This window comes from Pteronotus mesoamericanus, unplaced genomic scaffold, assembly GCF_021234165.1.
Source record: "Pteronotus mesoamericanus isolate MK-2021 breed Mesoamerican mustached bat unplaced genomic scaffold, CSHL_Meso_final contig_42, whole genome shotgun sequence".
NCBI lineage: Eukaryota > Metazoa > Chordata > Mammalia > Chiroptera > Mormoopidae > Pteronotus > Pteronotus mesoamericanus.
Window position 1 is genome coordinate 1,254,895 of NW_026555157.1, and position 12,217 is coordinate 1,267,111.

The 12,217-nt window shown below is 35.9% G+C and overlaps 1 protein-coding gene across 1 annotated transcript in view; it reads right to left on the reverse strand.

The window, feature by feature from the left end:
* The window catches only part of ATP6V1A (ATPase H+ transporting V1 subunit A), a 60,416-nt gene that overhangs the window by 11,329 nt on the left and 36,870 nt on the right, over nt 1-12,217 (reverse strand). Inside the window, exons 7-12 of the mRNA XM_054577289.1 lie at nt 8,633-8,795; nt 8,010-8,118; nt 2,703-2,825; nt 2,493-2,607; nt 1,841-1,904; nt 69-272 (exon numbers count right to left, since the gene is read on the reverse strand). Of these exons, the coding sequence (XP_054433264.1) occupies nt 69-272; nt 1,841-1,904; nt 2,493-2,607; nt 2,703-2,825; nt 8,010-8,118; nt 8,633-8,795 (778 nt within the window). The remainder of the gene's footprint in view (nt 1-68; nt 273-1,840; nt 1,905-2,492; nt 2,608-2,702; nt 2,826-8,009; nt 8,119-8,632; nt 8,796-12,217) is intronic.

Here is a 12,217-nt window from a genome sequence, read left to right on the forward strand (position 1 = left end):
TAGGCAGAATCTGCATATCTACGGTTCTATCTGTCCTCACGGCACTCCAGTGGGATTTTACAACTCACCTTTCCCACAAGCTGTACAATTTCTGCCAGATCTTCCTCTTCCTGCAGAATCTCTTTAGCTTTGGTTCTCAGAGGAACAAACTCTGTGAAGTGTTTATCATAGTACTCATCCAAGGCACGCATATACTTGCTGTAGCTGATTAGCCAGTTGACAGAGGGAAAATGCTTACGTTGAGCTAATTTCTTATCTAAGCCCCAGAACACCTGATTCAAAAACAAAACAAATGAAAACCCAGTAATTTTTCTTACAAAATAAAAATTAAAAAGTACTGAGGTGTATTTTAGTGTCTGAAATATGTTATTCTATATATTTTTTGATCAAATAATGTACCCTTTCAGTGCATGCAAATATAATTGAAATAGAATAAAACTTGCAATTAAAAAAATACATTCCTTTCAATTCAGAATGGGTAGTATCTACACATCAAATTCAAAATTTATCTGAATTTCCTTAATAGTATGTCAAGTCAGACACCAAAAAGAAAAACTGATTGACTGTTTTAAAGATTATTATGGTGCAATATAAACAGATGAACCAAAAAATGCCTACTGAGATAGAAGAAACACTTCACTTTGATTAAAAAAACTTCTAAATGTTCAGTTGCTGGTTCAATTCCCAGTCAGGGCACATGCCTGGGTTACTGGCCAGATCCCCAGCTGGGGCTGTGAGAGAGGCAACAGGTGGATTCTCTTCCACACCAATGTTTCTTTCCCTCTTTCTCCCTCCCTGCCTCTTTGAAAATAAATAAATACTTTTTTTTTTAAACCCTCTAAATGTTCTGATTAATGCAGTTTCCTATCACAGAGGGCCAATCCAGTGAGACCTGACAGTTATTTTTCTGAGGCCGAACATTCACATGCATTTTATATATCCCTAACTTTGCTCCCCTTTTCCCTACAATTTAAAACTCAAATATTTAGCCAAAGTAAAAAACCATGAGAGTTGTAAATGTAGCCTCTGCCATTTCCTTTAATATAATACTGACAGAAAAATAAGCAAGTATTTTATTTTTCCCACATGAATAATACATATACTTATGAATACATCTCCTTTTTTTTTTTTTCTTACTATATCCCTATTTGTATATATTTTTCAATTAGGCTTCTTTAAATGGCAAAGTTGGCTAACTATCTACTAACATTTAAGCCTTGTCACTGGGAAGCAGCTGACTAGGCAGAAACAACATTTCTCCAGCTTCGCTTTCATCTGGTTTAGTTAATAGGATGAATGGAGTACTGGGTCTGAGCCAAAGGTTCCGAGAGCAGATGTGCCTTCTCCAGTTTCCCTTTGTGCCAGCCAGATGCAGATGATTACCAAGCTAGGAGACAGCAAAGCCACCAAAAGGAAGGAGCCATAAATTACTACTGAATGGAAAAGAGCTGCCTTCTGATAGGATCACCTATGCCTTGGACCATACCATGAGGAGAAAAAAACTTATTGAGGTTTTGCCATTACACATTTTTGGGCCCATTTGTTTTTATAACTAGGATTACTCTACTTAAAGGGTAGCATCATTCACATCAATAAAATTTTGCTACTCTGAATATATTTCCCACTTACAGATACTGTTTATAATAAATTCTAGGTAAAGAGCTAAGAAAGAACAGACAGCAGTAAAGGCTCCCAGTGATAAGAACGTTACTAAAACAAAATATACCATTGCTTACTCTTAAATTAAATACTTTATGATGATTTGGATAACATTAGAACAGCCCGTAGGAGTAGGGGAAGGGGAGGAGCTCAGAGGTTGACAACACTAGAAAAGATGTACCTGAACAATACCAAGAGTAGCAGATGTAACTGGGTCAGAAAAATCACCACCAGGTGGAGAAACTCTAAATTTAAAAGAACAAAATAGTCATTAGAGATATTTAAAAAAAAAGAAATGGTTATGAAAAATAACTTGTACATGAAAGTCAATTTTATTGTAAATGACTTTTTTTAAAATAAAAATAACTTCAGTAATGACCTTTGAAAGAAAATCTTATATAGAAATCTTCAATAGAAACCAGTACTAATGTACAATAACAATTGAACACCCTCTAGTATGAGAAATGAGACATATTAATTATAAGCAGTTTCATTATGCTAAACAGATACTTGAAGTAGGAAGGAAAAGCTCTTGAGAAGAATGGCTTTATGTAGTGATTATGAATCTGCAGTTTTTTTTCATGATATAATTTTACCTTCACATGTATATAACTTTCTACATCGTTCCCAGGATATTGTGACTTAAAATGTAATAAATCACTCAAGTTACATTTTTGGAACCAGAACATATAGAGATGACCTAAAGAGCTGTGCGGGCGACTCTGGAGTGCAACCTGGGTAAGAATCACTGCCCTGGGAGGGGGCTAAATAGCTTTCTCCTTAAACTAAAAGACTCTTTTTTCCTTTGAAAAAGTAAACAATTAGGTGCTTACGCTCCTACAATGCTGACACTCCCTTCTCTTTCAGGATTTCCAAGACATTTCACCCTGCCTGCTCGCTCATAGAAAGAGGCCAGACGGGCACCAAGATATGCAGGATATCCACTATCTGAAAAATGAAAAAAAATTTAAAGAGAGAGGTTCTAGGGCAGCCCCCCAAAACCTATCAGTTTTGCTTAAATAATAAGTAATACAAAGACTTACCTGCAGGCATTTCGGCTAAGCGGCCAGAAATTTCTCTAAGGGCTTCAGCCCATCTAGAGGTAGAGTCAGCCATCATACTGACGTTATAACCCATGTCACGGAAATATTCTGACAGTGTAATTCCTAAATTGGGAAGAAAATTACAAGTAATAATACTATAATGTATAATCCTGGCATTTTTATGCTTGAGAAAACTTTAAAGCACTAAGTACATGAGATAGAATGCTCTTTTACCAAAATCTGTTCCTCTTTTGGCCACACAGCTGAATTATATTTCCTAGCCTCCTTTGCATTTAGATATCACCATGTAACTGACCTATAGTTAATGGAGTATAAGTCAAAGTAATATGTTCCACTGCTAGGCAAGCCACACAACCTTCCATGTTCCTTCTTCCTCTGGCTTACTGAGAGGGAGAGAGCTCCTAGGAGCTCTGGAAGGCATGTGCTGCAATGAAAGTGTTCTTTTCAAGAAGGTGAAGAGATTAGTCAAAGAGCATACATGAAGGACCCATGGATATAGACAATAGTGTGGGGATTGACTGTGGAAGTGGGGGCAGGCTGGTGGAGGGGGCAAAGAGGGTAAAATGGAACAACTGTAATAGCATAAACAATTAAAAAAAAAAGTTCTTTTCCGCCTAGATCCCAGCCCAGAATGGCAGCATAAAGAGTCCCCTGACCATTTTAAATAGACACCTATTATATTGAGTAATTATATTTGGGTTTATTTGTTGCCATAGCCTAGTTTACCTTAATGTAATATACATTTTAAAAATCAGAAAAAGGCTTTTTTCTCTATTCTTATCCCTATTAATAGAATTAAGTTTGAAATTAATTTCCAATATAGCTTTTGTCTATAGATCACACACTTAGGTACTCAAAACCCTTAACTAATTAGCTTGTTTGGTTATTTTTCAAAAGTAGCTTATGTTATTTACATGGGTAATGTCTTAATCATTCAGATCGTTCTGCTATGCAGATCAGGTCCTATCCTGTAAATCAGAGGTTCCCAACCTCCCTCTTCCTGTCCATGGACACCCTCAAATTACGGCTTGAGCTCCACCTTCTGCCCCGCTCCCCCACATCTGTGGAAAAATTGTCTTCCACAAAACTGGTCCCTGGTGCCAAAAAGGTTGGGGACAGCTGCTATAAACCACTTAGAAGATGCTAATATACAGAAAGAAGTCCTGGATTCTAGTTCCTGTTCTGTCATTATCCTAGCAAAGTGACTTCATTTCCCAGTGTAGTTTCTTAATATGTTAAAATGGAAAAACCCTTACTCTATCTACCTGTATACATCAGATTAAATGATACACATAAATGCCCTCTGAAAAGCACAAAGAACTGTGCAACTCTAAGATATTAGAAATGTATAGTTGTTGCTACATTATAAGAGTCTCAAAATCTATGTCTGTAATTTCTTTATTTTACCAGCAAAGAAACAAAGGCTTATATTAGGTAAAACAAAATAGGTGCTGGAAAATTCAGCACTTAACTATTTATCATAATACTTATTTCAGAATTAAAAAAATACTAATTTCTGAGGATTCAAAAAAATGGTTCCATGAACAAAGTCTTTAAGAAGTATTAATTTAAGAACACAATAATTATTACATATTTCAATCTGATGATAGGATCAGATCCTCTCTTATACAAGCATGGCTGTTTTTAAGTTTCTATGATGACATTCACTAATACTTCAGTGTATATATTAGAAAGACTTGGTAGTAGAGACAGATACACATGAGTAAACCTCAAAGAAGTTTCATTGACCGAAATAAAGATCAGCGCCTATGGGGCGGGGGGAGGAACTCAGACAAAACAAAAGATGAATAAACTGGAAAAACATCTGCAACTCATGAGAGATAAAAGACTTATTTTAAAGAGCTTATTTCATACAAATCAGTATGAAAAACAACTACCATCCAAAAGTTAAATAGACAGAAGGCAGTTTTCAAATGATTAATATACACAGGAATGACGATAGCTCACTGTTAAGGAAAAAAAGACTAACCAGGCATCTAATAAAGGAGGAATAGTAATAGGTTGATCGTTAAATCTAGGTGCTGGATACATGGGTATTCATAGTAATATTCTTTCAACTTTTCTATGGGTTTGATAACTTTCATAAGAAAGCACTGTAAAACCAGCATTGGTAAAGATGTGGAGAAAGAGACCTCTTCTCCATAGTTATTCCTTTTGAAGGGCTATCAGAATCTAAAATCTACATTAACAGCTGTACTTTTAACAGTTTTGCTCCTAGGAGCTCATCTTACAAAAAAATATACCAAAACTGTACAAACAAAACATGCAAAGGAAAAGCGCAAAAAATATGCATAAAAATGTTTTAGTGAGACCATTTAAGGTCTTGCTTCCTGGCGTTGTCATCAATTTGGCTCAAGAAAATCTTACTAAAAAAATGTTTTAGCAATGTGAACTGTGTCATAGCAAAAAAACAAAACAAAAAGAAACAAAAAAGACCAATAATCCAAGAATCCACCAAGAGGATGCCAGTTAAATAGAGTATGATATATCCATACAAAGGGACACTATGAAGCCATGTATAGACTTACTGTCTTAAAATAATAGATAAATGTTACTTTCTCTTTTTTCTCATAAAAGTAACCACTAAACAAGGAGAACAGGAAATAGAGAAAAACAAATTTCATCATCAAAAACTAGGGGTAATATTTAACTCCAGAACAAAATAATGAGAAAAGCCACCCAAATGAAGTAAAAAACAAACAAGGGTATGGGAAGACACACAAAAAAATTCATCTGAGGCTGCACATCTCAAATTAAGCTTCTAGAAGCTAGGAGACACCTCCTCAGGGGAAAAACCAAGAGCCCTTTGTTTGGGATTCTGCAAAAGATATTCAGCGGTAGTGGCAGGACTTTTTGGACCCAGCAAGGGTGTCCAACCGGTGGCCTATGGGCTGCAAGAGGTCCAGGATGGCTATGAATGAGGCCCAACACAAAATCGTAAATTTACTTAAAACATGATGAGATTTTTTTGTGATTATGTGTCACAATGTATTTAATGTGTGGCCCAAGAAAACTCCCTCTTCTGCCAGTGTGGCCCAGAGATGCCAGAAGGTTGGACAGCCCTGCCAGTATGGAGTCAAGGAGAACAAGAAAGTGGGGACAAATAAAACATAGGTAGGCACCCCTACTTTCCAGTAAGTGGGTATGAGGCAGGTTGGAAGAGAAAGGAATAATTATAAGTGACCTTACAGCTACAAATTTTGACAGGAGAGGAAAAATGAAAAATATCTTACACAGTTCCATGCAATAACAAACTTCACAGATTACCATGAAGAATTCCTGCTACTCTAAACCATCCCAAAAGCCACCCCCTCCCATCTCCTGCAAAGATGAATAATAGGCCCTGACAGTATAGCTTGTTTGGGTGTTGTCCCGCAAAGCAAAAGGCCACCGGTTCGATTCCCAGTCAGGACACATGCCTGGGATATAGGCCCAGTCCATGGTCAGGGCGTGTGTAAGAGGCAACCGATCAATGTTTCTCTCTCCTTTCTCCTCCCTTCCCTTCTCTCTCAGAATAAATAAATAAAATCTTTTTAAAAAAAGACTTCTGAAAAAAAAAAGGGCGAATAACAGCATTAATAACATCAGTAGAACAACAAAACAAACAAATAAACACACCACAAGGAGAAAACAGAAGAGCAAAATACAATGCCGGCAAAGGAACAGATGAAAACTGAGACTACAATTAATTAATAAAAGAAAATCTTAATGAATCCTACCACAAAGTAAAATCTGAAGTAACATACAGTAAGAGAAGAAAAGATGTTTCATGAATTAGCAGAATTTGACAAAGAGCTGGAAGAAAATGAACTTTCATTAGAAGCAACATAAAAAATAAACATCATTATCTTGTGAACTTAGGGACAAAAGGCTAAATAAAAAGAATTAGAGAGGAAATAATATAGACAGAAAGAGATGAAGGAGATCCAGTATGACTGGTTTGAAGTAGATAACTGCAATGGAAAAGAAAAAGTTTCAGACACAACTGTCAAAAATTTTCCAAAAATAAAAAACATATTCATAGGTAAAAGAACACTCAGGAAAAAATTATCAAAACTATCCGTACTGAATATATCCTAATAAAGGTTGTGCTTTCAAATTAAAGAGCAATGCTTTTGGGAAAAAAGAAAAAATCATGTATAAAAGGAAAAAAAGTAGGCCAGACTCAGATCTCCTCAGTGTTGAATGCTAAGAATTCTCAAGGAAAGAAATATGATCCAAAAATTTTATGCTCAGCCAAACTATTCTTAAAAATTTAAAGGCAATAGAAAAAAAACCCAAACCAAACCCAAACTTATAGAGTAATAAGAACTCAGGGAATATACTGTATTTTGCCATGTATAATGAACACTTTTTTGCCCAAATTTTTGAGGGAAAAATAAGGATGCACATTATACATGGGTAGTACTAATTCTGTATCTATAAAAATATTTTAAAATCTTTTATTTATGCTTAGGTACTAAAGTATAACTCTAGAAAGCAATAATGATATACGGATGCAAAACAATACCCCAGAATGCAACTGGTTTTGTTTCAAAATTAAATAAAAAATTGAATTAAAAAATTAAAACGAAAGATATTTTTCCTGACAGTTTGAGCCAAAAATGTGGGTACGCACGATAAATGAGAGCACATGGCAAAATAGGGTAGTTTCCAAAGTCTTTCTTGAAGAAAATTCCAAAAAGTTTGGTTAACCACAAAGCAAATGGAGAAATTGTAGCCAAAGGACTGATGGTGAGCACTGACTCCATTTTACTACAGGTCTAAGACTACTCCAGATACTGGATTTATGGTTACAGAACAGTAGGTAAATATTATAAATCCTGAAAATGTAGAAATAAAAGTATCAAAAGCTGGGATGGAAGAGGAAGCAAAGATCAATGGTACTATATAAACACACTGATACTCTTATTTTTCATATCCAGGAGTCAAAATATAGTAATTCAAAGCTGATGATTCAAGTTATAGAGATACAGGTATATTCAGAGATAGGTTGATGGCAAAAAGTATAAGGAAAAAACACAGTGATAGAAGATACATCATTTTATAGTCATTAAAAAGACTGAGGCAGCTTTATAAATGTCTCATATTGATATATTCTTAAGATATAATAAGTAAAATATTTTTTAAAAACTAGGGATATAATTGTAGGTACAGAGCTACTTTAGAATGAAAGGGAAGTTCTTTGGAAAAGAAAATGTTTGTTTTTAGCTTTAAACTTAAGAACAAATGTTAACTGCTTTTATTCCAATTTCATATACTCACCAGTATAAATAGAGGCTTCTCTAGCAGCCACAGGCATGTTGGAGGTATTGGCTACCAAAGCTGTCCTCTTCATAATTGACTCCACCTTACCATCAACTTCCATTGTAAGCTAGAGGCAAACATCTATTAGTGATCCTCTAATTTCTAAATAGAACATTGTATTCTTTTTTACAACTTGTCTATATTTAATCTCTCTTCTAATCAGTGTTGGCAAAGTAATATTCCCAATCATTCTAACCTCTTTTCCCTGTCCCACTGTGCTGTAAAAACACAATACCCATTATTTCCATTTCCTATATAAAATCCATTATTTTATGGAAAAAGGAATATTACTACAGTAACCTAGTAAATCATATAAAGCCTATTGTCTATTTTATCTTTCTCCCAATTACTGAAAACCACCAGAGCACAAAAAGAAACTTTCAAGTGTCGGGCTAAAAAACTCAAATTCCTTTCCTTGAATATACAAATTGAATCACAAATATAATTAGAAAATTTCTTAAAAGACCCTTGACGAATGAGGGCAATGCTCCAGATCTGAACACAAAGCAGTATTAGTTGCCAGTGAAAGGTGATTAGTAATATTTTCTCTAAGATTTATTTGAAACCCTACAGATACAGACCTCTGGAAAGTCACGGAGGACTTCAGACATCTCATTTCCTCTCTCACCACATCCTACATAGATGATTACATCACTGTTGGAATACTTGGATAGCGACTGCGATATCACTGTCTTTCCACAGCCAAAAGCCCCAGGGATTGCAGTAGTTCCTCCCTGCACACATCTAATCAAAGAAAACAAAGTGTGAATTACTTTACTGGCTAATAAATACTAGTAAATTAAACAGGTAAGTGGCACAGAAATGTAAGTTAAAGCACTTTGAAATATTTTCATCTGTATCTATAAATATACATAGATATATTGCTCCCCTGATTTGTACCTATAATAATGTTTCTTTTCTAAATCACTAATCATCCATCTCTATCATCTTTAATAGCTGAAAAATGAAAGCATATTCCACAAGATACCTTAGGAAGAGGGATACAAAAAAATAAGATAAATAAAATTAGTTCATGAAAGGACAATATATGAATTAAAGCTAAAATAAAAATATAAACAACTTTTGAAAGTTGTCTCCTGAGGAAGAAAAAAATAAAACCTAAAATTCCAATCATGTGAATGAACAAAGACTTTTGGCAAAATGTGAAGTCAATCCCCTTTCATCCATCCAATATCTATTTACACAGTATTTCCTGGGCACTAAAAACTGTGCTTGGAAATGTGAGAAAGACAACAGTCAATAAGATAACCATATTTCTGTACTCAGAGTGCTCACATTCCAGTGGGGTAAACTGCCGTCAGTTGGTGATTACAGTACTATTTAGCAGCTATTTTCCAACTTTCCCTAAAAAGTAGCAGTGGAGCCCTGGCTCGTATGGCTCAGGGGATTGAGTGCCAACCTGAGAACCAAATGGTTACTGGTTCAATTCCCAGTCAGAGCACATGCCTGGGTTGCGGGTCAGGCCCTCAGTAGGGGATGCACAAGAGGCAACCACACATTGATGTTTCTCTCCCTCTCTTCCCCCCTCCTTCCCTAAAAAATAAATAAATAAAATCTTAAAAAAAAACAAAACAAAACAAAAAACAGTGGCAGTGGAGAGTGCAGAGGAAAGTAAATGTTGCAGTATGTGTATGTGTGGGCCTGGAGGGTATGGGCAGGAGAAATGAAACTTAACACTAAGGGGAATTTCTTTGTTAATATTGTGCTTTGTCATAAAAATTCAGTAAAACATTGCATCCTTAGTAAGATTTAGTAAGACTTTTTTCCAATATAAAATAACAAGCCTTAAAATCTTTTCTCCTCCAAACCTTTCAGTGACTGATAAATTGACAAGGCATGCCCACTCATCCTATGGCTTTATGTACCTCTTTCAAATCACTATTAACCTGGGGAGGGGAGGCTGGGCTAAGTGTGCCTCAGTATGGAAGCTTAGTAATCCAATGTGAAAAGTGCTACCATAGAAAACAACCAAAGTGTTGTGGGAGTACACAGGAAGGAACACAAGGTCTAATAATGGATTGGAGTGGGGTTAGGAAAGTCTCCCAGAAAGAAGCTGAGACCTGAAGACCTGAAAGGAAACATATTAGCCAGATAAAGTCAAGTCACATTTTCAACAGAGGGAACAGCATGGCCAAAGACTGAAGAGGGAGCATTGCTTGAGAAATGGATAGCCCTCAGTATGCCTGGAAGATGGTATAGAAGGAAGCAGCTGAGAAGTTAAGTGGCTGAGACAATATTGAAAGGTAAGCAATGGCCACACTATGGGTGGTTATGTAAGGAGTTAAGGAGTATGTATTTAAAAGTAATGAAGAACACTTAAGGATTTCAAATGAAATGGTGCAGGATCAGGCATGTGCTTTAAATGGGTCACTATGTAATATGGACAACTACTTAGAAAGAAGGCAAGACTGGAGATGGTAAGTCTGATTAAATGTGATTAGGCTAAGGAATTACCCTAAGGAATTAGGGTAAGAGCCTTAAGTAGGATCATGGAGTAGGGATGAAAGATGTAGATAAAAAATATTTAGGAAACAGAATAAAAGCATTTCAATAATTAGATGTGGAAGGGTAAGAAAAATCCTTGAGAGAAATAACAGATTTTAGATTAGGCATTCATTGGATGGATGAGAATGACATTTGTTGAGAGCAGCAACAAAGAAAGATGAGCAAGTTTCAAGGAATGAAGTGGTGATTAAGATGATTATTTTAGTTTTGAACATACTGACTCTGAGGCATCTGTAGGATACTCAAAAGGAGAGATATAATCAGAAGTATTTTATATATGAGTCTGGAACTCATAAGAAATTTGGGATGAAGAAGCAGATTTTGGAGTCCTCATATATAGAGATGAATATTAAAGTCATGAGAGTGGATGAAGTCATCCACAGAAGGTAAGATACATAATGATGAGAAAGAAGGCCCTAAAAGAGGACAAACTCTAAGAAATATAAAAATTAAGGGAGAATAAAACTGCAACGAAGAATTAGAATTTGTGGACAGAAGCTAACAGGAAGAACAAAGAAACAATGTGTTTCAAGGAGGAATAAGTAGAAAGAAATATCTAACATTATAGGAATCAAGAACATACTAAAACTTATTTTTTGAATTATCAGCATGGGAGCGACTTAGTGAGAGTAGTTTCAACTGAGCGGTGGAGCAGAGTAAGTATGGTGAATTAGAGTGGGAAAAGTGGAAACAACTACTCATTCCTTCCACAGGTGTGGTTGTGAAAATGAGGAAATTGTGGAAGGGGAAAAGGGGAAAAGGGTAAAATGATAGGTTCCTGTGTCTCCCCCCACCTCCCCCTACCCCTTAGGCAATAAAGGAAAGATAACTGACAGAGGGAGGTCTCTGAGGAGACAAGAGGCAGAATAAGCTCCAGAAAGAGACAAAGAAGGGATGAACAGGAATGGATGTTAAGTCAGCCTGGTGGCAGGAAACTGAGGGAGTTCCAAATCTAATGGTCTCTAATTTCTCTGACGGACCTAGTACAATCATTTGTTGAGAATACAGGAGAAACAAGAGTGAAGTTGAAGATCTGAGGGAAGTGGAGAGGCTTCTAATGGAATCAGGAGAATGATGATTAGGGGATTGTAGCAGGATTGCTATGCTGCAACAAGATTATCATCTTATTTTCTTTTCTTAGCAACCTGTGTATTTACTTGGGAGAAGGAGATAACTGAACTGATTCATAGTTGAAATTTCACTAGGTAGATGTGGCAGAAGACAATGGAACAATAAAGTTTAATATACTAGCAAATATTTTTAAAAGTGATAGGTTATTAAATTTAAGATGAACAGTGAAGGATACAGAAATACGAGGTGCTGACTAATAAGAATGAGAGAGTAACAGAACAATTCCAAGAGTAGGACTGAAGGGTTAGAGGCTGAAGGCTAAGTGGGGGATATATATGGGTTTGGTGGTTAGAGGCTGAGGGAGTTACTGTATCACAGATTCAGTCTTTTCTGTGAAATTAAATGAAGTCATTTATTGAAAGTAAAGCAGGGTATGATAAAAGCTGAGATTTAATGAGAAAGGAGGTTTTTGAGTAGTTGATGAAGAAAATGGCAAAAAGCAGATTGCTGGGAAGCAGAGAAAGCCCCGTTTATTGTAACAATTGTCAATGTATAGCGGCACCAATCTA